Source organism: Salvelinus sp. IW2-2015, linkage group LG9 (assembly GCF_002910315.2).
Source record: "Salvelinus sp. IW2-2015 linkage group LG9, ASM291031v2, whole genome shotgun sequence".
NCBI classification, from domain to species: Eukaryota; Metazoa; Chordata; class Actinopteri; order Salmoniformes; family Salmonidae; genus Salvelinus; species Salvelinus sp. IW2-2015.
The window spans coordinates 20,733,912-20,760,714 of NC_036849.1; the positions used below are offsets into that span (position 1 = coordinate 20,733,912).

The 26,803-nt window shown below is 42.7% G+C and overlaps 1 protein-coding gene across 3 annotated transcripts in view; it reads left to right on the forward strand.

Annotated features, from left to right (window-relative positions):
* Positions 1 to 19,612, forward strand: part of LOC111968795 (TOG array regulator of axonemal microtubules protein 1-like) — a 36,024-nt gene extending 16,412 nt beyond the window's left edge. For 2 of the 3 annotated variants that reach the window (XM_023994664.2, XM_023994668.2), the window contains exons 9-22: positions 4,197 to 4,262; positions 4,666 to 4,835; positions 4,988 to 5,165; positions 5,337 to 5,558; positions 6,067 to 6,190; positions 10,884 to 10,989; positions 11,277 to 11,512; positions 11,679 to 11,837; positions 11,953 to 12,079; positions 16,498 to 16,613; positions 16,857 to 17,037; positions 17,256 to 17,475; positions 17,560 to 17,646; positions 17,958 to 19,612. In XM_023994664.2, coding sequence (XP_023850432.1) covers positions 4,197 to 4,262; positions 4,666 to 4,835; positions 4,988 to 5,165; positions 5,337 to 5,558; positions 6,067 to 6,190; positions 10,884 to 10,989; positions 11,277 to 11,512; positions 11,679 to 11,837; positions 11,953 to 12,079; positions 16,498 to 16,613; positions 16,857 to 17,037; positions 17,256 to 17,475; positions 17,560 to 17,646; positions 17,958 to 18,217 — 2,252 coding nt within the window. In that variant the 3' untranslated portion in view covers positions 18,218 to 19,612. The remainder of the gene's footprint in view (positions 1 to 4,196; positions 4,263 to 4,665; positions 4,836 to 4,987; positions 5,166 to 5,336; positions 5,559 to 6,066; positions 6,191 to 10,883; positions 10,990 to 11,276; positions 11,513 to 11,678; positions 11,838 to 11,952; positions 12,080 to 16,497; positions 16,614 to 16,856; positions 17,038 to 17,255; positions 17,476 to 17,559; positions 17,647 to 17,957) is intronic. The other variant, XM_023994667.2, reaches the window with a different exon arrangement.
* Positions 19,613 to 26,803: the final 7,191 nt, after the last annotated feature.

Sequence of the window (26,803 nt, forward strand, 5' to 3'; positions counted from 1 at the left end):
GGGTCGGAAACTTTCCGGTAAATTTCCGGAATTTTCCATGGGAAGTTAAGCCCTGGAATTTGGGGAATTTTGCTTAAATTCATCAAAAAGGTTAGCTTAAAACAGTGAACCTTTTTGTGGGATACACATAAGGCAATTCTAGGTCTTGTGGCATATTTTGGTTAAACTATCCCCAATTCAATGGAATTGCAACCCTCTGCATGCACAGTGCATTCACAGTGCATTCACGCATGCACATGTACAGCTGATTCTCAAGATCTTGCACACTAATGAGATGCTATTGAGCCCACATTACTACACTGTCTGAGCCAAGGACTACATGTTTTCTCGTAAGTTTTGATTACAATACTGGGTGGGGTGAATATATTATATGACATAAATGATTTGTTGTTAACTAGTAAATAGTAGCCTACAGCAAAGTGTGTTTAAATCATTTCTAACTTGTTAACAATTTCTGCTAGTTAGTTTTTGCTACCTACCATGTGGGTTTTAGCTTGCTTGAGCCTGCTAACTGAGGAGTGTTAATTCACTGTTTCCGTACATGTTTCATTTTAAAACATTTATCTTACGAAGGAGTTGTTTAATCTAACTGGTTAACTATTTATCTGTACATAGAWTTGTTTTTGTTTTTTTTGTACTAATTTTTTTCTAATCTTTAGAGGAAAATGCCACGGGCACTATCTGATGTGTGGAGACATTTCACTGCAGCTAATGTAGAAGAAATATCTGTGTACATTTGCAGATACTGTGCCAAATCATATGTGAAGAATGCAACAAAGATGCAGAATCATCTGGCCAAGTGCATAAAGTTCCCTCAGTGCTCACAACAAGCAACCTCTGACAAAAGTCCCTCTACTTCTATTCGAGGAGAAAATTATGAATTAGACAACTTATCGATAGCAACAGCTCATTTTTTTTTCTTTTTTTTTCACCTTATTTAACCAGGTAGGCTAGTTGAGAACAAGTTCTCATTTGCAACTGCGACCTGGCCAAGATAAAGCATAGCAGTGTGAACAGACAACACAGAGTTACACATGGAGTAAACAATAAACAAGTCAATAACATGGTAGAAAAAAAGAGAATCTATATACAATGTGTGCAAAAGGCATGAGGTAGGCAATAAATCGAATAATTACAATTTAGCAGATTAACACTGGAGTGATAAATCATCAGATGATCATGTGCAAGAAGAGATACTGGTACTGGTGTGCAAAAGAGCAGAAAAGTAAATAAATAAAAGCAGTATGGGGGTGAGGTAGGTAAATTGGGTGGGTAGTTTACAGATGGACTATGTACAGCTGCAGCGATCGGTTAGCTGCTCGGATAGCAGATTTTTAAAGTTGTTGAGGGAGATAAAAGTCTCCAACTTCAGAGATTTTTGCAATTCGTTCCAGTCGCAGGCAGCAGAGAACTGGAAGAAAGGCGTCCAAATGAGGTTTTAGCTTTAGGGATGATCAGTGAGATACACCTGCTGGAGCGCGTGCTGCGGGTGGGTGTAGCCATCGTGACCAGTGAACTGAGATAAGGCGGCACTTTACCTAGCATAGCCTTGTAGATGACCTGGAGCCAGTGGGTCTGACGACGAACATGTAGCGAGGGCCAGCCGACTAGGGCATACAGGTCGCAGTGGTGGGTCGTTAAGGTGCTTTAGTAACAAAACGAATGGCACTGTGATAAACTGCATCCAGTTTGCTGAGTAGAGTGTTGGAAGCTATTTTGTAGATGACATCGCCGAAGTCGAGATCGGCAGGATAGTCAGTTTTACTAGGTAAGTTTGGCGCGTGAGTGAAGGAGGCTTTTGTTGGGCGAATAGAAAGCCGATTCTTGATTTGATTTTGGATTGGAGATGTTTGATATGAGTCTGGAAGGAGAGTTTGCAGTCTAGCCAGACACCTAGGTACTTATAGATGTCTCATGGTCCTCCTGGAATCAGAAGTTTTTTGACTCAATGGAGTAACGTAATCAGAGAAATGCTGATAAATGTCTTGCTCGAGCTGTGTATGCAACTGGTTCACCTCTGATGCTCACAGGCAATATGTATTGGAAGAGATTTCTGAATGTTCTTCCCCCAGCATACACACCTCCAACCAGACATGATTTATCTACTCATTTGCTGGATGCAGAGTTCAAGTGAAGGTCAAGAAAATCATAGAGAAAGCAGACTGTATTACAATCATCTCTGATGGGTGGTCGAATGTTCGTGGGAAAGGAATAATGAACTACATCATCTCCACCCCTCAACCAGTATTCTACAAGAGCACAGACACAAGGGACAACAGACACACCGGTCTCTACATTGCAGATGAGCTGAAGGCAGTCATCAATGACCTTGGACCACAGAAGATATTTGCACTGGTGACAGACAATGCTGCGAACATGAAGGCTGCTTGGTCTAAAGTGGAGGAGTCCTACCCTCACATCACACCCATTGGCTGTGCTGCTCATGCACTGAATCTGTTCCTCAAGGACATCATGGCACTGAAAACAATGGATACACTCTACAAGAGAGGCAAGGAAATGGTTAGGTATGTGAAGGGTCATCAAGTTATAGCAGCAATCTACCTCACCAAGCAAAGTGAGAAGAATAAGAGCACCGCATTGAAGCTTCACCCGTTTGGGTGGTGTTATCATCATGTTTGACAGAGGGGAAGGAGTCTCTCCAAGAAATGGCCATATCACAGTCTGCCGATATGGCCAGCCCCATCAAGAGGATCCTCTTGGATTATGTATTTTGGGAGAGAGTGGTAAACAGCCTGAAACTCCTGAAACCTATAGCAGTAGCCATTGCACGGATTGAGGGAGACAATGCCATCCTGTCTGGTGTTCAGACTCTGCTTGCAGATACAAGAGAAGAAATCCATACTGCCCTGCCCACTTCACTGTTGCTTCAAGAAGAGGAAACCGCAGTTCTGAAATACATCAAAAAGCGTGAAGACTTCTGCCTGAAGCCCATGCACGCCGCAGCGTACATGTTGGACCCCAAGTATGCTGGAAAGAGCATCCTGTCTGGTGCAGAGATCAACAAGGCCTATGTTGTCATCAGTACCATGTCTCGCCACCTTGGCCTGGATGAGAGAAGGGTTCTTGGCAGTTTGGCGAAGTACACTTCCAAGCAAGGGCTTTGGGATGGAGATGCAATATGGCAGTCGTGCCAACATATCTCATCAGCCACCTGTTGGAAATGGACTTTGTGGATCTGAGGCTCTTTCCCCTGTTGCCTCCATCATCCTCTAAATCCCGCCAACTTCAGCCGCCTCAGAGCGCAACTGATCCTTGTTTGGGAACACACACCAAAGCATGCAACAGGCTGACCAATACAAGGGTTGAAAAATTGGTGGCCATCCGGGCAAATTTGAGGCTTTTTGAGCCTGACAACGAGCCATCCTCAACAAGGTTGGAAAGTGACAGTGAAGATGAGGCCTCAGAGTCTGATGTTCAAGAGGTGGACATTGAGGAGGTCCTGGGAGAAGACATGGAAGCCTGAGAGGAAGACAACCAAAGCTTTAGTTTCTAGACTATGTATGTTGAAAATGTTTTTGGGAGATGTGATGGATCATTGTGGATCATTCAATATTCCCTTTATTTTGTTGTTCAGTGAAATCATCCAATGTGAAGTGTCAACTCATTTAATTAAAGTTAAATTTTTTAAATTTCTACTGGAAGGATTTAGTCATTTGCAATTATGTCTACTTATGTTAAGGTAAAATGTTTGTTTCTGTTTCCATATGATATGGTACATCTATCCAATGCAAAAAACATCTACATTTAAATGGTATTAATATTAATTTGCACATATTTCCGTTAATTCCCATATATTCCCGTTAATTCCCACGGAAGGTTTCCACCTCTGAATATTCCCCAAAATGTGCAACCCTAAACATTCCACAGGCCACAATCAACAGCCTGATCAACTCTATGCGAAGGAGATGTGTCGTGCTGCATAAGGCAAATGGTGGTCACATCAGATACTGACTTGTTTTCTGATCCACACCCCTACATTCTTTTTAATGATCTGTGACCAACCAATGCACATCTGTATTCCCAATCATGTGAAATCCATAAATTAGGGGCTACTGAATGTATCTCAACTGACTAATTTCCTTATATGAACTGTAACTCAGTAAAACATTTGAAATTTTTGCATGTTGAGTTTATATTTTTGTTCAGTATGTGTTTCTCCATTCTCTGTTCCTCAGGTTCCCAGAGCTACAGCAACAGGAACTCACCAGCCACTGACATGCCTGAAGGTGTGGTTGGCAGAGGTCAGGCCACATCCGTCTTATTTACGACTCTGTGCCATTGTTCAGATATCCAATATTGTGTTCTGAGGTTGTGATGTTCTGGCTCAGGGCTGTGTTTAACAACAGATCGCCAAGTCTCACAGTACACAAGGCCCTGCCTGGGGCCACACAGTATCAGGGCCAAGTTTAAAGAATTGTTTGGAATAACTTTTGTAGTTGGCAATATACTTATTGTTGGCAGATAAACAGATGCTAAGACATGCAGAGGACAGAGCATGCCATATTTTGGAAGTCATCACTGCTTACAGTATTTTTTAGCTATGTGAATACACTGTGCTGCTTAAAGTTTCAGCTTTGCTGAATAATGGTGTCAATGAAAATTAGCTTAAGTACTCTTGAATTTTCCTCACCTCCCCCTCTGCAGGAGTGTTTGGCTCGGTGGTTTTGTCCAGCCGTCCAGGCGTTGCCATGTTGATGGACCAGGGCGACTGTATGACCAGGCTGCCCAGTGACCCCCCAGCTGGCATCTATGGCCATGCAGTCCCCGGCAACCATCTGGACCCCGAAGACATCCCAGCCTCAGAGGTGGCCAGGGTGAGCAGGTCCACCATACTGTACATACACCACCAACAACCTCTTTGATACTACATTTCCCATCAGGCTTTGCAGCTTGAAAAAAATGGCCCTCTACCACTGCTATCAGTCTGTGGAATGTGCGTAACTGGGAGTTGTGTGTTTGTGTGCAGGATAAGGAGAAGGTGAGAATGACACGGTTTGCTCGGGACAAGATGCGGCAGCACCGATTGGAGCAGCAGGAGGGCCAGCCTGCCCTGGGGGATCGCCAGAGAGCTGACAGGATGCGTCTGCGCCTCAGACAGGTGCAAAATGACGTGGCTACAGAGGATACAGCAGCCATTTCCAACGGTGCAATATTTCTTCCTTTACCCTAGCACAAGATTTCACTTCATGCACTAGAATCTAAATAAACTGTTTTTGTTATGTTGCAATAATTTGGGTAATTTTACTCTGACAGTAGTACGTCTTCCTGCGTGGGCTTGTGGCTCTTCTCTAAAATGTTTTTTCTTCCCCTAACAGACTTTCATTTGAATGGTAACATGGTGACGTCCACCAAGGCTGACTCTCTCCAAGACGAGTCTCCCACCAGCCCCCGGGCATCCCAGAGCCCTATTAAATGTTTCAGTCCCCCCCACCAGCCCAGCCCCCCCACGGTCCCTGCCAACCCCAGGAGCACCCTGCCCCGCCTGAGGAGGGCTCCCAGTCTCAGCAGGACACGGCTGTCTCTCTCACACAGCTCAGGTCAGTGTAACAGTCTGGCAGTCATCATGTAATATCTTTGCATCTTTGCAGTTATAGGGTTATAGCAGCTAAAGCGCTACACTGTTTTTCATTATAGCGTTCAATACAGAACTGTTTGTTCTGTGATTTCTCTCATTAATTTGAGCAAAATTTGATGTTTTTTTAACATGGTGAATAGATTAATAAGTCAACACATCATATCTCACTCAGGCATTTAGGTATAGCCTGACTCTAAAGTGTTTTAGTGCACTACTAATTAGCCCCTCAGAGCCCCCAACAGTAGCAGAGCTTAGCAACGGTAAATGAGATGTAGATAATGGAGTGCAATGCTTTGTTTTTACACATTCTATTAATACATCTCCTCCCACGCACGCTGCTTCATTTAGCCAATGACTGATACAACTGTAATGTAACAATAGAGGTGTAATGTAACACTCTGCTGTGTGTTGTTGTGGCCATAGAGATACATTATTATAGTGTTGTATTTAATGATATGGTTGTCCTCCAGATGAGATGTCCCCAGGCATTCCCAGCCAGAAGAGAGACCTGACAGAGCAGCCTGAACTACGGCCCTTCTCCAAACCTGAGCTAGCACTGACACAGAGCTTCAAACTCCTCAACTCAGACGACTGGTGAGCTTTATTCTTCATTTGGATCCCTATTAGCTGACGCTTTATCAACTGCTAATCTTCCTGGAGTCCAACTGAACCCCACCTCCCGCATTTAAAGTAACTGTCCAGTGTTTCTGGATGTCTATGAAATATGTCAAATAATTTTTCTTCACAAAAATTGTAATTAAGGGTGTTTAAAAAACAGATTTTCTGTGTTGGAATGGTGTAGGCATATACTAAATACTAAATACACTACGTGACCAAAAGTATATGGACACCTGCTCATTGAACATCTCATTCCAAAATCATGGGCATTAATATGGAGTTGGTCCCCCCTTTGCTGCTATAACAGCCTCCACTATTCTGGAAGGCTTTCCACTAGATGTTGGAACATTGCTGCGGGGACTTGCTTCCATTCAGCCACAAGAGCATTACTGAGGTCGGGCAATGATGTTGGGCGATTAGACCTGGCTCGTAGTCGGCGGTCCAATTCATCCCAAAGGTGTTCGATGGGGTTGAGGTCAGGGCTCTGTGCAGACCAGTCAAGTACTTTCACACTGATCTCAACAAACCATTTCTATATGGACCTCGCTTTGTGCATGGGGCATTGTCATGCTGAAACAGGAAAGGGACTTCCCCAAACTGTTGCCACAAAGTTGGAAGCACAGAATCGTCTAGTATGTCATTGTATGCTGTAGCGTTAAGATTTCCCTTCACTGGGACTAAAGGGCCTAGCCCAAACCATGAAAAACAGGCCCATGCCGTTATTCATCCTCCAACAAACTTTACAGTTGGCACTATGCATTGGGGCATCCGCCAAACCCAGAATCGTCCGTTAGACTGCCAGATGGTGAAGCGTGATTCATCACTCCAGAGAATGTGTTTCCTCTACTCCAGTCCAATGGCGGCGAGCTTTACACTAGAGGTCTACCGATTTAATCGGAATGGCCGATTTAATTAGGGCTGATTTCAAGATTTCATAACAATCGGAAATCGTTAATTTTGGATGCCGATTATTATTATTTTTTTTACACCTTTATTTAACTAGGCAAGTCAGTTAAGAACACATTCTTATTTTCAATGACGGCCTAGGAACGGTGGGTTAACTGCCTTGTTCAGGGGCAGAACGACAGATTTTTACCTTGTCAGCTCAGGGATTCAATCTTGTAACCTTACGGTTAACTAGGCAAACGCTCTAACCACCTGCCTCACGAGGAGCCCGCCTGTTACGCAAATGCAGTAAGAAGCCAAGGTAAGTTGCTAGCTAGCATTAAACTTATCTTATAAAAAACAATCAATCAATCAATCATAATCACTAGTTATAACTATACATGGTTGATGATATTACTAGTTTATCTAGCGTGTCCTGCGTTGCATATAATCGATGCAGTGCGCATTCGCGGAAAAGGACTGTCGTTGCTCCAACGTGTACCTAACCATAAACATCAATGCCTTTCTTAAAATCAATACACAGAAGTATATATTTTTAAACCTGCATATTTATCTAAAAGAAATCCAGGTTAGCAGGCAATATTAACCAGGTGAAATTGTGTCACTTCTCTTGCGTTCATTGGACGCAGAGTCAGGGTATATGCAACAGTTTGGGCCGCCTGGCTCATTACGAACTAATTTGCCAGAATTTTACGTAATTATGACATAACATTGAAGGTTGTGCAATGTAACAGGAATATTTAGACTGATGGATTCCACCCGTTAGATAAAATACGGAACGGTCCCATATTTCACTGAAAGAATAACTTTTTGTTTTCGAGATGATAGTTTCCGGATTCGACCATATTAATGACCTAAGGCTCGTATTTCTGTGTGTTATTATGTTATAATTAAGTCTATGATTTGATAGAGCAGTCTGACTGAGCGATGGTGGGCACCAGCAGGCTCGTAAGCATTCATTCAAACAGCACTTTTGTGCGTTTTGCCAGCAGCTCTGCTGTTTATGAATTCAAACCTATCAACTCCCGAGATTAGGCTGGTGTAACTGATGTGAACTGGCTAGCTAGTTAGCGGGGTGCGCGCTAATAGCGTTTCAAACGTCACTCGCTCTGAGACTTGGAGTAGTTGTTCCCCTTGCTCTGCATGGGTAACGCTGCTTCGAGGGTGGCTGTTGTCGATGTGTTCCTGGTTCGAGCCCAGGTAGCGGCGAGGAGAGGGATGGAAGCTATACTGTTACACTGGCAATACTAAAGTGCCTATAAGAACATCCGATAGTCAAAGGTATATGAAATACAAATCGTATAGAGATAAATAGTCCTATAATTCCTATAATAACTACAACCTAAAACTTCTTACCTGGGAATATTTAAGACTCATGTTAAAAGGAACCACCAGCTTTCATATGTTCTCATGTTCTGAGCAAGGAACTTAAACGTTAGCTTTCTTACATGGCACATATTGCACTTTTACTTTCTTCTCCAACACTTTGTTTTTGCATTATTTAAACCAAATTGAACATGTTTCATTATTTATTTGAGGCTACATTGATTTGTATGATGTATTATATTAAGTTAAAATAAGTGTTCATTCAGTATTGTTGTAATTGTCATTATTACAAATACATTAAAAAAATCGGCTGATTAATCGGTATTGGCTTTTTTGGTCCTCCGATGATCGGTATCGGTGTTGAAAAATCATAATCGGTCGACCTCTACTTTACACCCCTTTTGCCAACGCTTGGCAATTGCGCGTTGGTGATCTTAGTCTTGTTTGTGGCTGCTCGGCCATGGAAACCCATTTCATGAAGCTCCCGACGAACAATTATTGTGCTGACGTTGCTTCTAGAGGCGTTTGAAACTCATTAATAACTGTTGTAACCGAGGTCATACAATTTTTACTCGCCACGCGCTTCAGCACTCGGTGGTCCCATTCTGTAAACTTGTGTGGCCTACCACTTCGCTGCTGAGCCGTTGTTGCTCCTAGACGTTTCCACTTCACAATAACAGCACTTACAGTTGACCGGGGCAGCTCTAGTAGGGCAGAAATTTGACGAACTGACTTGTTGGAAAGGTGGCATCCTATGACGGTGCCATGTTGAAAGTCACTGAGCTCTTCAGTAAGGCCATTTTACTGTAAATGTTTGTTTATGGAGATTGCATGGCTGTGTGCTCGATTTTATACACCTGTCAGCAACGGGTGTGGCTGAAATAGCCGGATCCACTAATTTGAAGGGGTGTCCACATACTTTTCTATATAGTGTATATAGGGATTTCTGCGCATTTTTTAAATTTACATTTTTTATGTAACCTTTATTTAACTAGGCAAGTCAGTTAAGAACAAATTCTTAGTTACAATGACGGCCAAAACCGGACGACGCTGGGCCAATTGTGCGCCGCCCTATGGGACTCCCAATCAAGGCCGGATGTGATACAGCCTGGATTTGAACCAGGGAATGTAGTGACGCCTCTTGTAAGAGATACAGTGCCTTAGACCTCTGCGCCACTCGGGAGGATCCCAAGGACCCTGCAGGATCCGCTACCGCTTCCTCATCCTTTCAGCTGCTGCTCAGTGCTCCGCTGCTGCTTATACACGAAAGACAGTTTGAACACACATAGTTCTTTGTTGTAACAGTAATCTATTGCAAACATAAGCACAACATAACATGCAGTGTAGCGATTTCATGTTCTTTTTTCAGGTGAGTTAGCCTATATGCACTATTTAGGCAAGCTATATGTATGCAGCATATCAAACAGGCAAGACACAGACAGGCAGTCAACATCGATTTAATGTGCAAACATTGGCTATTGGGAGGCAGACAGGCAGTCAATGTCGTAGTGTTCTTTATTCAGCAACTCTGGCCATATGGCAGCATAACTATAAAGATTGCGTCATCACACAAAACGCTGATAGATTTGCCCCAATGCAATGTGTAGACTGCGTTTTGCTTGTGCTACAGTAATATCTGTTACAGCAGACAGAAGGTTGTAGCCTTCATAATATATTTTTTAAATGTTCGTTCAAATCGCTGCAGTTTGAGTTTGAGTTTTTAAGTGTTTTCTCTCCAAATTATGCTTTTGCCAGAAATACAAGTGTGTCACGCCCTGGCCTTAGTATTATTTGTTTTATTTMTTATTTTAGTTAGGTCAGGGTGTGACATGGGGTATGTGTGTATTTTGGGGTATTATATGGTAGAGGGGGTGTTGGTTGTAGTTTATGGTTTTGTGTTGAGTGTATGTATCTAGCTGTGTCTATGGGTGTGTAGTTTACTAGGAAAGTCTATGGTGGCCGGAATGGGTTCTCAATTAGAGACAGCTGATTTCTGTTGTCTCTAATTGGGAGCCATATTTAAGGCTGCCATAGGCTTTAGCTGTTTGTGGGTCATTGTACATGTCGACGTAAGTAGTTTGTGTGTGCACTTGCGTTTTAGGTTTCACGATCGTTTGGTTAGTGTGTTACGTGTTCATCTTCGTCGTTATAATTAAAGAAGATGTATTCAAGTCATGTTGCGCCTTGGTCCTCTCTTTCACGTCAACACGATCGTGACAAAGTGTAGGACGAGTCAACATTATTTGGGTATGAGTTAACATAATATTAACTTTTCACTGGACTTTTCATTTTTTCACTGGACAGTTACTTTAACCAGATGCTATACTTCAACATTGTCTAGTCAGACCCTATGTCAAAAGTCAATGTATGACTGTTCTATGCATATAAGCAATGGATTGGATTTACAAAATTTATATTTCTCTATTTTTGATTGAAGGGAGAAGAAGATTGAGGGCCTGACCTTTCTCCGTGGGCTGACGCAGTACCATTCAGACATACTGCTTAACAGGCTGCATGACGTCTGTCTCGCACTCATCCAAGAGGTACGACCACGACTCCTCATTCTTTTAGTCTTCTATAAATGTTCATGTGAAACGGCAGTCCATTGTCCTGGGGACCTTCATCCAATCCCCTTCTAATCATAATCTCAGCCTCAATCAATTCAATACAGGGTGGTCCTTGTAGACTTTAGCCCTCAATGATTGATTTTCTTATGTCCTGATGAGGACATTTGACCATTCATTTGACCATCCTTACTCAGATGTCTGATTATAATTTTTTTTATCTAACTGATTTAATGATATCATCATCTGAGTGTATTGCTCCTCAGGTGAGGAACCTTCGTTCGGGTGTGTCCCGTGTTGCGGTTGGGGCAATGGGTGAGCTGTACACTGCGCTGCAGAAGGGCATGGACCAGGAGCTGGAGGGCACTTCCAAGGCTCTGCTGCAGAAAGCTGGGGAGTCCAACGCCTTCATCAGACAGGATGTGGATGCAGCGTTGGACAGCATGGTGCAACACTGCACCCCGACACGCAGCCTGAACGCTCTGCTCACCAGCGGCCTCAGGTCAGACACACTCACTGTCACAAGATAGCACTTTTAGCAGTTCTTTACCTGAATTAGGGCTACATGCTTTGCGTGTAGATATTACATTTTTATCATGCTTGTATCTTATCATTAAAATAGGCCATTAGGCACTGACCACATCCCTGATATTGTCTCTTGTGAACAGTCACCTGAACTCTGTGGTGAGGAAGTGCGCGGGTCATCACATGGCCAACCTGATGGAGAACATTGGTGCTGCCCGCCTGCTGTCTGGAGGGAAAGACCTCACCGACCGAATACTACCTGCCGTCACCAAGCTAGCACAAGACTCCTCCCAGGAAGCTAGGTAGGGAGGGAATTCTGTTCAATACCAATGAGTGTCTGTTTTAATAGTAGCAGGTGTGTCTGTTATCAATAGAGTGAGTGACATTGTTTGACTCTGAGGCTGTTCTGCTCCTCAGGTACCAGGGGCGTCGCATGCTGTTATTTCTGTCACTGCACAGTGATTTCGATAAGATTTTGGAGAAATATATCCCTGCCAAAGACCTGGCTCCCATCAGAGACACTGTCGCCACACTGAACACTAAGGTACAGAACACTGTCTAACTGAGAAGGTGTGTGGGACTGTTATGAGTCATTCCTGTCTATTTTAGTCTCCCCTTGCTGGGGACTTGCGTTTTGAGACAAGACACTGTTACTGTAAGAAAGCAGCAGTTTAGACAGGAAAGGCCACGTTCATTTAACCATTTATTAGAAAAGACGACAATAAATGCAGTACATTAGTCTTTGCGTTAGGCCCTGCTCCTTCATGGTAGCTATACCAATGCCAAGGTATACTATACCAATGCCTCTGACTGTACAAAAGCAAAGCCCAAACAAGTGGAGGCTGGGGAGAGTGGTGGGAAAGCAGAAAACAGAAATGAATGGCGAGTAACGTGTTACAGCAATGGCATGTCACCAAGAACACCAGCACATGGCATTGGGCGGTAGCCATCACAATGTGTGTGCAGAACTCGGTTGACTAAATAAACCGCCATATTAAGGTAGCGTGATGAATCTATTTGCTGCAATATCAGCTGATGCTATCAGTCGGGTTTCCTGTATGAACCTGCTGCACTTAATTTACAGTACCGGTCAAAAGTTTGGACACACCTACTCATTCCAGGGTTTTCCTTTATTTGTACTATTTTCTACATTGTAGAATAATAGAGAAGACATCAAAACTATGAAATGACACATATGGAATCATGTTGTAACCAAAAAAGTGTCTCAAATATTTAATATTTGAGATTCTTCAAAGAAGCAACCTTATGCCTTTTTATTTATACATTTTTTTTCACCTTCATTTAACTTCATATGGATCAACTTCTGGTGAAATTGCAGAGCGCCAAATTCAAATTAAATGACTATAAATATTTAACTTTCATGAAATCACAAGTGCAATACATCAAAATAAAGCGTAACTTTTTGTTAATCTAGCCCCCGTGTCAGATTTCAAAAAGGCTTTACGGCGAAAGCAAACCATGCGATTATCTGAAGACCGCGCTCAGCACACAAAACATTACAAACAGTTAGCAGCCAAGTAGATTAGTCACGAAAGTCAGAAATAGCAATAAAATGAATCATTTACCTTTGATCTTCGTATGGTTGCACTCACAAGACTCCCAGTTACACAATAAATGTTTGTTTTGTTCGATAAAGTCCCTCTTTATATCCAAAAACCTCAATTTTGTTGGCGCGTTTAGTTCAGTAATCCAATGGCTCAAATGCGGTCACAACGGGCAGACGAAAATTCCAAATAGTATCCGTAAAGTTTATAGAAACATGTCAAACAATGTTTATAATCAATCCTCAGGTTGTTTTTAGCCTAAATAATTGATCATATTTCAACCGGACAATATCGTCGTCAATATAAAAGAAAAACAAGAAAGGCAAACTCTCGATCGTGCGCAGTAACCAGCTCTGGGGACATCCCAGGGTCCACTCACTCAATGTGGTCATTCTCCCTMATTTTTTGGAATAAAAGCCTGAAACAATGACTAAAGACTGTTCACAACTAGTGGAAGCCATAGGGAACGGAATACGGGTCCTATCCCTTTAAATGGTGGATAAGTTTTCATTGGCACTTCCTGGATGGATTTTCCTCAGGTTTTCGCCTGCCATATCAGTTCTGTTAAACTCACTGACATTATTTTAACAGTTTTGGAAACTTTAGAGTGTTTTCTATCCAAATCTACCTATATGCATATCCTAGCTTCTGGGCCTGAGTAGCAGGCAGTTTACTTTGGGGACGCTTTTCATCCAAAATTCCGAATGCTGCCCCCTATCCTAAAAAAGTTAACCAGGTAGGCCAGTTAAGAACAAGTTCTCATTTACAACTGCGACCTAGCCAAGATAAAGCAAAGCAGTGCGACAAAAACAACACCACAGAGTTACACATAAACAAACGTACAGTCAATAACACAATCGAAAAATCTATGTACAGTGTGTGCAAATGTAGAAGAGTAGGGAGGTAAGGCAATAAATAGCCGTAGAAAAATGCTTATTGAAATTATCGATTATCATAGATTTATCGGTGGTGACAATGTTTCCTATCCTCAGTGCAGTGGGCATCTGGGAGGAGGTGCTCTTATTCTCCATGGACTTTACAGTGTCCCAAAACTTTTTGGAATTAGTGCTACAGGATGCAAATTTCTGTTTGAAAAGTATATTGGTTCCTGATTTCCCTGAAAAGTTGCATATCACGGGGGCTATTCATTGCTAATGCAGAACGCCACAGGATGTTTTTGTGCTGGTCAAGGCCAGTCAAGTCTGGGGTGAACCAAGGGCTATATCTGTTCTTAGTTCTACACTTTTTTTGAATGGAGCATGCTTATTTAAGATGGTGAGGAATCACTTTTAAATAGCAACCAGGCATCCTCTACTGACAGGATGAGGTCAATATCCTTCCAGGATACCCGGACCAGGTCGATTAGAAAGTCCTGCTTGCTGAAGTGTTTTAGGGAGCCTTTGACAGTGATGAGGGGTGGTCGTTTGACCGCGGACCCATTACGCACGCACGCAGGCAATGAGGCAATGATCGGTGAGATCCTGGTTGAAGACAGCAGAGGTGTATTTAGAGGGCAAGTTGGTCAGGATGATATCTAAGAGGGTGCCCATGGTTACGGATTTAGGGTTGTACCTAGTAGGTTCCTTGATAATTTGTGTGAGTTTGAGGGCATCTAGCTTAGATTGTAGGACAGCTGGGATGTTAAGCATGTCCCAGTTTAGGTCACCTAACAGTACGAACTCTGAAGATAGATGGGGGGCAATCAATCCACATATGGTGTCCACGGCACAGCTGGGGGCTGAATGGGGGTCTATAACAAGCGGCAATGGTGAGAGACTTGTTTCTGGGAAAGGTGGATTTTTAAAAGTAGAAGCTTGAATTGTTTTGGCACAGATCTGGATAGTATGACAGAACTCTGCAGTAGATTGCAACTCCACCCCCTTTGGCAGCTCTATCTTGTCGGAAAATGTTATAATTAGGGATGGAAATTTCAGGATTTTTGGTGGACTTCCTAAGCAAGGATTCAGACACGGCTAGGACAACCGGGTTGGTGGAGTGTGCTAAAGCAACGAATAAAACAAACTTAGGGTGGAGGCTTCTAATGTTAAAGCTGCCTTAATTACAGCTTTGCACACTCTTGGCATTTTGTCGACCTGCTTCAAGAGCTGGAATGCATTTCAATTAACAGGTGTGCCTTGTTAAAAGTTAATTTGTGGAATTTCTTTTTAATGCATTTGAACCAATCAGTTGTGTTGTGACAAGGTAAGGGTGGTATACAGAAGATAGCCCTATTTGGTAAAATACCAAGTCCATATTATGGCAAGAACAGCTCAAATAAGCAAAGAGAATCGACAATCCATTATTACTTTAAGACATGAAGGTCAGTCAATGCGGAACATTTCAAGTGCAGTCGCAAAAAAACATCAAGCGCTATAATGAAACTGTCTCTCATGAGGACTGCCACAGGAAAGGAAGACCCAGAGTTACCTCTGTGGCAGAGGATAAGTTCATTAGAGTTACCAGCCTCAGATTACAGCCCAAATAAATGCTTCATAGAGTTCAAGTAACAGACACATCTCAACTTCAACTGTTCAGAGGAGACTGCGTGAATCAGGCCTTCATGGTCAAATTGCTGCAAAGAAACCACTACTAAAGGACACCAATAGAAGAAGAGACTTGCTTGGGCCAAGAAACACTAGCAATGGACATTAGACCAGTGGAAATCTGTCTTTGTCTTTGTGAGACGCAGAGTAAATGAATGGATGATCTCCACATGTGTGGTTCCCACCGTGAAGCATGGAGGAGGAGGTGTGATGGTGTGTGGGTGCTTTGCTGGTGACACTGTCTGTGATTTATTTCGAATTCAAGGCACACTTAACCAGCATGGCTACCACAGCATTTTGCAGCGATACGCCATCCCATCTGGTTTGCGCTTAGTGGGACGATAATTTGTTTTTCAACAGGACAATGACCCAACACACCTCCAGGCTGTGTAAAGGCTATTTGAACAAGAAGAAGAGTGATGGAGTGCTGCATCAGATGACCTGGCCTCCACAATCCCACAACCTCAACCCAAATGAGATGGTTTGGGATGATTTGGACCGCAGAGTGAAGAAAAAGAAGCCAACAAGTTCTCAGCATATGTGGGAACTCCTTCAAGACTGTTGGAAGGCATTCCAGGTGAAGCTGGTTGAGAGAATGCCAATAGTGCAAAGCTGTCATCAAAGCAAAGGGTGGCTACTTTGAAGAATCTAAAATCTAAAATATTTTTTGATTTGTTTAACACCTTTTGGTTACTACATGATTCCATATGTGTTATTTCATAGTTTTGATGTCTTCACTATTATTCTAGAAAATAGTAATAAATAAATACATTAAATGAGTAGGTGTCCAAACTTTTGACTGGTACTGTACATTTGTGTCATCTATGAGTTACATGTGTTAATGTGTTCTGCAGGGCCTGGGAGAGATGCCCCAGGACACCCCGTCAGCCAGGGGCCGGCGTTCCCACCCTGGCAGTGGGACAGTGAGGGCCTCATCTCTCAACAGGGAACCACTCAAAGTGGTCAACAGGTGGGAAAACGCAACACCAACTGAAACATGTAGCACTATCCATACTATCCCTGAATTTAGTCTCTCTTCAGGTCAACATCCCTTAGATACTGAACTGTTATGATTGAAGCCATGGCTAGCCAGCCTTGCTGTTTGTCTATGCATTAGCACAGTTTGTGTCAATGAACGTAGAGTTTGTTCATGTGTGTATCCATCAGTATGAACTCCGTCTCCATGTCTTACCTACTGTTTGTGTATCTGCAGGGAGTCTGGGCAGTACAACGGAAGACCTCAAGCTCACAGCATTGCAGACAAGATCGAGTACATCAAGCAGCTCACAGCCCTGCTGGGTTCAAAGGACTTTAGAGAGCGCATCAAGGGCATCGACCAGCTAATGGTGGACTGCGAGCACAACCCCAACATGGTCATCAGCAGTATCTTTCCGGTAACTGATGTCAGCTGAACAAAACTGGATATTTTTTTGCCTCATATACCCTAAGCTGCTAAAGGCCGAAATCGTCTGACTATCACAAAAAATACTAGCTATACATTTTATTGACGAAATCAACCATGCAAAGTTCCATAGATAAAATGACCTGTGTAAGCAGGTCATAGTTGAATCTGTAGTAATGCTTCTCTCATTCCTCTGTCCTTCTCTCGCAGGTGTTTGATGCCTTTAAGGCCAGACTGCAGGAGTCCAACAGTAAGGTCAACCTGTACGCTCTAGAGTCTCTGCAGAAGATTGTCACTGTCATGAAGGATAACCTTGCCCAGGTAATCTACATCCTGGTCCCAGCCATCGTGGACAATCACCTCAACTCCAAGAACAACGCTATCTACACTGCTGCTATTGGAGCCATCCACACACTCATCCAAAACCTGGGTGGGTGTCTGATGATGTTTCCCATCACATCATCTGGTTTGAGGCTTGAACGTAGCTTGACTTTGTGCTTGACTTTGTTCACAGATAACGCTCTCCTCCTCCAGCCCTTCTGCACCAAGGCCCAGTTCCTGAGTGGTAAGGCTAAGGTGGATCTCATAGAGAAGGTTGCAGGTATGTTCACTGAAACAGTTTGCTTGAGATATTCCCTTCAGTACCTAAGTTACATAGATGGCACTTTGTAAACTTCATTTGGCTTTTAACATTTTGATTAGGATCTGAGTTGACAAAAGCTGCTAAGCAACAGTGCACTGGCAACTGTCTTTCTGCCTGTCACCCAAAGAGTCTTTAGCCTCTTAAAAGGAGGGAGATACAGATGTCAGGCCCATATGCTCTCAGCATTTCATAAGTTCCTTGTTACAACGTGTTTGACTCCTCATCCTCCCACCTCCCTCCCTCCTCTCCTCCTCTGGTCTGTCTTTCAGATCTGGTGACAGAATTATATCCCCGTAAGCCCCAGGTGGTGGAACAGAAGGTGTTACCCCTGCTGTGGCACCTCCTGGGCACATCCAGCCACAGCGGCACTGTCCACAGCCGGGGTGGCAGCGTGCGGGGGGCCACCTCCAACCTGTGCCAAGCCCTCTACACCCACATGGGGCCTGGGCTGGCAGAGTTCGCCGCTTCCCAGCCTGCCAACGTCCACAAGAGCCTCAACGAGCTCATGAGGACCCTCTCCTACCCCTGAGGGCCCCTCAGAAAACACAGCCTTCAAAACACAATCAACCCCCCCAGACAGATGAACAGAAACACTGACCTTCCTTAAAGACAGAGATGTTCTACATTTCTGATAGTGCCTGCACTTTTTTAACGTTACAGAGTATAGAAAGTCCTTAAGATGAGAGCCCTTAAATCAACCCTCTTCTCAGCGAGCTATGGTGTCCTTTAATAAAGGAGCACAGGCAGACAGAGACTTCAGCTGTTGGCATCAGGTCTTACACTCTCAACAACCTGCCCTCTTTGCACTTTGAAGAAGTCGCTCACTATCATGATAGTTGTCGTCATGAATATGGCTTGGTATGTATCGTCATATGTTTGTTGCTGTTGTTGTTTTTTATGAATCTTATGGGTACGCAAATCAGAGACAACATTATGAAGAATGTACATTTGAAATGCACATAAAGGAAACGGGACCTGAAAGATGTATATTTTAGCTGTTTCATTTGATGTGAAATTTCTAAGATGTCTTATACGGTTGTTTAAAAGATTTGTCAGAGTGAAGATTAATGATTACAAATATTTTGTATAGCTCAAATGTGTGATTGCACAGTATTAGCCTAATCTGTATGCTGTACGATGTTGCTGTTGTATATGGTTTGTAAATCTTATTGTAACAATTAGTTGATGAAGTGGTGTTCTGGCATGTCTTAGCATTTTACTTTTTGCATGACCAAAATGTACTGACGTGATCAAAAAATATATTTATATTTTTGTTAAGGATATATATATATATATATATATGTATATGTATATGTATATGTATATGTATATGTATATGTATATGTATATGTATATGTATATGTATGTATATATATATATATATATATATATATATATGTATATGTGTGTGTACACCGATGCCTAACTCAACTTTGGGTGTAAACCAATTATACTGGCTGAGTGTAACATTGAAACCATTTATGTTTAAACTAACGACTGACACAGAGACGGTGAAGCCCAGGTCTGTGATTCTGTTTCAGTATAGTGCCAGTCTTAACGTAGCCTTTCACTATTCTATGTTTAAATTATATCGAACTTGTTTGTTAACGAGATGAAAGACTGACTGATATTTAAAGTGTTTATTTCTACAAACTATATGCTTTGKKTTTTTTTTTAATTTACTTTATTGCTTCACATCTTTGTTGAACTTTCCTATGCTATCATTGTAATGCCTCAGCTCAGTGTGGTTGGCCTTGTTGCCTTGTGTCGCCTAAAGGGGGAAAAGAGGATATGTTTGTTCCTGGTCTTTAACTGTCTTGAGGAAGAGAGTGCTGTAAAGTAAGGATCTATTTCCAATTAGTGGGATTAGACATGCAAGATTGAGCRTCTGAGTCATTAAAACAAGACCACTGTCACTGATTTACATGATTTGCTTTTATTTACATGTAAATAAATAAATAAAATTGTTTTGCAGGGCTACATGGCAAATAATAGCAAAGCAAAAGATTGTAGAAAATGTCAAGTTTCTTGAGAAGCTAGTTCTCATTGACATACAGTACCAGTCAAATGTTTGGACACCTACTCATTCGAGGGTTTTTCATAAATGTTACTATTTGTGAAGACATCAAAACTGAAATAACACATGGAATCATTTGGAAACCAAAAAAGTGTTAAACAAATCAAAATATATTTGAGATTCTTCAAAGTAGCCACCCTTTGCCTTGATGACAGCGCTGCACACTTGCATTCTCTCAACCGGCTTCATGAGGTTGTCACCTGGAATGCATTTCAATTAACAGGTGTGCCTTGTTACAAGTTAATTTGTGGAATTTCTTTCCGTCTTAATGCGTTTGAGCCAATCAGTTTAGGGGTGAGGGTGGTATACAGAAGATAGCCCTATTTAGTAAAAGACCAAGTCCGTATTATGACAAGAACAGCTCAAATAAGCAAAGAGAAACAACAGCCCATCATTACTTTAAGACATGAAGGTCAGTCAATACGGAACATTTCAAGAACTTTGAAAGTTTCTTCAAGTGCAGTCACAAAAACCATCAAGCGCTATGATGTAACGGGCTCTCATGAGGACCGCCATAAGAAAGGAAGACCCAGAGTTACCTCTGCTGCAGAGGATAAGTTCATTAGAGTTACCAGCCTCAGAAATTGCAGCCCAAATAATTGTTTCACAGAGTTAAAGTAACAGACACATCTCAACACCAACTGTTCAGAGGAGACTGCGTGAATCAGGCCTTCATGGTCGAATTGCTGCAAAGAAACCAGTACTAAAGGACACCAACAAGAAGAAGAGACTTGCTTGTGCCAAGAAACACTAGCAATGGACATTTGAACGGTGGAAATCTACCCTTTGGTCTGATGAGTCCAAATTTGAGATTTTTGGTTCCAACCTCTGTGTCTTTGTGAGACGCAGAGTAGGTGAACAGATGATCTCTGCATGTGTAGTTCCCACCGTGAAGTATGGAGGAGGAGGTGTGATGGTGTGGGCGTGCTTTGCTGCTGACTGATTTATTTAGAGTTCAAGGCACACTTAACCAGCATGGCTACCACAGCATTCTGCAGCGATACGCCATCCCATCTGGTTTGCGCTTAGTGGGACTGTCATTTGTTTTTCAACAGGACAATGACCCAACACCTCCAGGCTGTGTAAAGGCTATTTGACCAGGAAGAAGAGTGATGGAGTGCTGCATCAGATGACCTGGCCTCCACAATTACCTGACATCAACCCAATTTGTTTAACACTTTTTTGGTTACTATATGATTCCATATGTGTTTTTTTCATAGGTTTGATGTCTCACTTTTATTCTACAATGTAGAAAATAGTCAAATAAAGAAAAACCCTTGAATGAGGTGTTCTTAAACCTTTTACCGGTAGTGTATTTTGATTTGTTTAACACATTTTTGTTTACTACATGATTCCATATGTGTTATTTTATAGTTTTGATGTCTTCACAAAAGAAAAACCCTTGAATGAGTAGGTGTGTCCAAACTTTTGACTGGTACTGTATACACCCAGTGGCCAGTTTATTAGGAACACTATCCAATTCACAAAAATGGTTCGCTCCTACAGACAGTGAGTCAGGTGCGCAGAGTCCAGTATGCGCAAGTAATAGCCAGCCTCCTGGGCCTTTCACGCATGACAGTGTCTAGGGAGGTGATCACCAAGGCATTTGTAGTTGATCACCAAACATTTCTGTAAAAAACAACGATAAAGCCTTGCGTTTTGTGCTGTTGGCGTTAGGTGCACTTGATTCAGCAGCCCTTGCACCGGGAAGGCAAAGTGTCAGAATTTTGAACTATTTAATGTGTCTGAAGGTAAAACTTTGCGTACCCGGCAGGCCCAGACAGCAAATCAAGTACACCTATAGGCCTACCGCTGGCCAATCATATTGCTTAGATCACTGTGTCTGCACAGTTTCCTCAAGAGCTGCTATTTTAATAAGTACGTTCATGTTAAATTGTTATTCAGCACTGTCAAAATTTTGTTTAGCACTTAGGCCTATAAGCCATAAAATGCGTGTTCCCGATTTTGTGTCCCAAAGCTAGCGTTCCCACTACTTCCACTCACACTACAACCAGCACTGCAGCTGTAATGAATGAGTACAGCAAAGTGTTTCCAAAGCTTGTATTGTTATTATTAGCGGCTTCTCCTTTTTAATATCGAGGAATATTTCACTGTCTCTGATCGGTCATCGGAGTGATAACATGAATCGCCATCAGCTGGAAGACTGTGTCCTCTTTTCTCAGCGGAGGGAGAGAGGAGGGAAGGTGAGTCAGGTGAGAGGCAGCCTCACCAGTGCTATCACCCTCCCGCCATCCCCTGTCTGACCATCGGATGCAGGCCATCAGTTCAGTAAAAAAAAAGGTAATGATTATGCTTGCTCAGCTGTGCCTCACAAGTAATACAACAAAATATATACACTGCTCAAAAAAATAAAGGGAACACTTAAACAACACAATGTAACTCCAAGTCAATCACACTTCTGTGAAATCAAACTGTCCACTTAGGAAGCAACACTGATTGACAATAAATTTCACATGCTGTTGTGTAAATGGAATAGACAAAAGGTGGAAATTATAGGCAATTAGCAAGACACCCCCAATAAAGGAGTGGTTCTGCAGGTGGTGACCACAGACCACTTCTCAGTTCCTATGCTTCCTGGCTGATGTTTTGGTCACTTTTGAATGCTGGCGGTGCTCTCACTCTAGTGGTAGCATGAGATGGAGTCTACAACCCACACAAGTGGCTCAGGTAGTGCAGCTCATCCAGGATGGCACATCAATGCGAGCTGTGGCAAGAAGGTTTGCTGTGTCTGTCAGCGTAGTGTCCAGAGCATGGAGGCGCTACCAGGAGACAGGCCAGTACATCAGGAGACGTGGAGGAGGCCGTAGGAGGGCAACAACCCAGCAGCAGGACCGCTACCTCCGCCTTTGTGCAAGGAGGAGCAGGTGGAGCACTGACAGAGCCCTGCAAAATGACCTCCAGCAGGCCACAAATGTGCATGTGTCTGCTCAAACGGTCAGAAAAACATCCATGAGGGCCCGACGTCCACAGGTGGGGGTTGTGCTTACAGCCCAACACCGTGCAGGATGTTTGGCATTTGCCAGAGAACACCAAGATTGGCAAATTCGCCATGGCGCCCTGTGCTCTTCACAGATGAAAGCAGGTTCACACTGAGCACGTGACAGACGTGACAGAGTCTGGAGACGCCGTGGAGAACGTTCTGCTGCCTGCAACATCTCAGCATGACCGATTTGGCGGTGGGTCAGTCATGGTGTGGGGTGGCATTTCTTTGGGGGCCATGTGCTCGCCAGAGGTAGCCTGACTGCCATTAGGTACCGAGATGAGATCCTCAGACCCCTTGTGAGACCATATGCTGGTGCGGTTGCCCTGGGTTCCTCCTAATGCAAGACAATGCTAGACCTCATGTGGCTGGAGTGTGTCAGCAGTTCCTGCAAGAGGAAGGCATTGATGCTATGGACTGGCCGCCCGTTCCAAGACCTGAATCCAATTGAGCACATCTGGGACATCATGTCTCGCTCCATCCACCAACGCCACGTTGCACCACAGACTGTCCAGGAGTTGGCGGATGCTTTAGTCCAGGTCTGGGAGGAGATCCCTCAGGAGACCATCCGCCACCTCATCAGGAGCATGCCCAGGCATTGTAGGGAGGTCATACAGGCACGTGGAGGCCACACACACTACTGAGCCTCATTTTGAGTTGTTTTAAGTTGGATCAGCCTGTAGTGTGGTTTTCCACTTTAATTTTGAGTGTGACTCCAAATCCAGACCTCCATGGGTTGATAAATTTGATTTCCATTGATAATTTTTGTGTGATTTTGTTGTCAGCACATTCAACTATGTAAAGAAAAAAGTATTTAATAAGAATAGTTCATTCATTCAGATCTAGGATGTGTTATTTTAGTGTTCCCTTTATTTTTTTGAGCAGTGTATTACCAGTGTAATGGTCAGAGAAGAACAACATTATCAGGGCAATTCAAGCATTGCCAATATGCAGTGATAAGGTATTGGGCCTATAGCCTACTGCACAAACCTAATTGCTACAGAACTGTTTTTAACAGGTTAATTCTGCATAGGCTTATTTTGCATAGGTTTTTTAAATCATTTGAAAACAAATCTGTGCGGTAGATCTCGGCTTGCTTTTGGACTCAGAAGGTGATCTTGACTCAGAAAAGGTTGGTAACCACTGGTCTAGGGTTTACCGTCAATGGTGCGACAAACAAAAAACATCCAATCAGCAGCAGTCCTGTGGGCGAAAACAGCTAGTTGATGAGAGAGGTCAAAGGAGAATGGCAAGAATCGTGCAAAATAACAGGCAGACCACAAACAGGCAAATAACGGTGCAGTACAACAGTGGTGTGCAGAACCTTATCTCTGAATGCACAACTCGTCGGTCCTTGTCACTGATGGGCTATTGCAGCGGACGACAACACCGGTTTCTACTCCTGTCAGCTAAAAACAAGAAGAGCCGACTCCATTGGGCAGACGATCACAGGAGTGGAAAAACATTGCTTGGTCCGACAAATCCTGGTTCCTGTTGCGTCATGCTGATGGCAGAATCAGGATTTGGCGTAAGCAGCATGAGTCCATGGMCCCATCCTGCCTTGTGTCAACGGCACAGGCTGGTGGCGGTGGTGTAAGGGTGTGGGGAATGTTTCCCTGGCACACATTAGGTCCTTGATACTAATTAAGCAACATTTAAACAGTGTATCTGAACATTGTTACTGACCAGGCGCAGCCCTTCATGGCTACAGGGGGTCCGTCCAGGTACGAGATGGGTGTACCTAATAGAATGTATTTAACAGGTCTTCTTATGGGACTCAGGTCCAGGCCATATTGGAAAAAGAGCTAGGCTTGGCAAGTTGAAGTAAAACAAAGGTGTCTTATCTTACACTTTTTGATGAACCAAAGAAAATGTGTCTCTGGTCTCACACATCACATGCAGAACTTTTCAAAACTAATAACACATTAATTATCTTATAAATTAGTATATTTTTTTATTTAACCTTTATTTAACCAGGTAGGCCAGTTGAGAACAAGTTCTCATTTACAACTGCGACCTGGCCAAGATAAAGCAACGCAGTGCGACAAAAAACAACACAGAGTTACATAGGATAAACAAAAGTACAGTCAATAACACAATAGAAAAATCTATAAACAGTGTGTGCAAATGGAGTAAGGAAGTCATGCAATAAATAGGCCATAGTAGCGAAGTAATTACAATTTAGCAAATTAACACTGAAGTAATAGATGTGCAGATGATGATGTGCAAGTAGAAATACTGGTGTGCAAAAGAGCAAAAAAGTTAATAAAAACAATATGGGGATGAGGTAGGTAGTTGGGTGGGCTATTTACAGATGGGCTATGTACAGCTGCAGCGATCGGTAAGCTGCTCAGATAGCTGATGCTTAAAGTTAGTGAGGGAGATATAAGTCTCCAACTTCAGCGATTTTTGCAATTCGTTCCATTCATTCGTTCCAGTTCCATATGATATACTAATGAATGTGTCATTAGTTTTGAAAAGTTCTGCCTGTGGTGGACTCAATATTCCTTCACAAAAGATATGGGCTACCATACAATATCTAAAATTGCAGAACTTGTGCTATGAATGTGGAGTATTTGTCTCGAGATCACAAATTATGTGCTTGACACCTGTTTGAATCAATCAATCAATCATATACAAATCCTTATCTAACCAGGGGCTCTATGTGGCCCAGTTGGATCAATATCATGGGAACCTTTCCTCGTCGTTGTGGGATGATGAGCGATCTGCCATCCTAATCTTCCTCGTCAACGTCCAGACGTCTTGGGCAGGTCCTGGTTTTTAGCCAGGTGTAGTTTTTGTCTGGACACAAATACATTAAGGATCCAACACAGGCACATTAAGGATTCAAGCTAAACATAGATGTCAGTGTCAAAGTCAGTGTTTTCCCTGGTAAATCAGGTGAATCCCAGAGATTGCGAGAGAACATTTAGAAAAGAATACATTGAGCTGCTGAGTTGTTCCATCTGAGGGGGAAATTAAGATTATGTAGTCCCAGGGCTTTGTTACGTGTTCAATACTTTTTTTTGCCTTTATATAGGTGTTATTAGGAACTTGTTGCAACATTTACATTTTTATAGTCCCATGTTGGGGTAATCAGAGTAAAACATAATTAGATGGAAGTATAGGCTTACAGAACAAAAGAACAACAGAATGCTAGCTCAATACATGACATCTCACCACATCAATCATTGTATCACTGTTAGTAAGCCCTAGATCAGCCCAAATTAGTAAATTCTACTAGCTAATATACACAGTAGAAAATTCATTTCACAGCCCATCTGTTTTGCTGCTACATTATTGCTTGCTGCTATGGCTACAGAGTATTCTTGGCACCCATATCTCTAATGAGCTGAAGGGCTTTCGCACCACACTCACACTCACTCATACTGTACACTCACACATACCACACCACAGCAGTGGATGCTAGAAATCAAACTAACAATGGACACATTTCACATTTTGGGCCTGAGGTCAAACTGTCTGGTCTGTCAGTGTATGCTGCCTCTCCACAGCCAACTACTGCGTGCCTGGATAGGATGTGAAAAGCATGCATTATCACATTTTTGGACTGGATGTTGTCCAAAAGACGTCAGTGTGATAGATATTTGTTTTATTCAAGAGCATCTGCTAAGGATGTAAACATGAATGTGTGGGAAGAACCACACTCTGCTTATTTACAGACAGCATGTAAMATAACCATTGCCCTTTKTAAAATATTTTTTTATTTAACCTTTATTTAACTAGGCAAGTCAGTTAAGAACAAATTCTTAATTACAATGATGACCTACCAGAAGGCAAAAGGCACGAAGCAGCCAAAACTGTCAGTAAGAGTGTCCATGATTGAATATTTGAACGAAAAGATGGAGATACAACTGTCTAGTTTGAGTGTTTTTGCAGCTCATTCCAGTCGCTAGCTGCAGTGAACTGAAAAGAGGAGCGACCCAGGGATGTGTGTGCTTTGGGAACCTTTAACAGAATGTGACTGGCAGAACGGGTGTTGTATGTGGAAGATGAGGGCTGCAGTAGGTATCTCA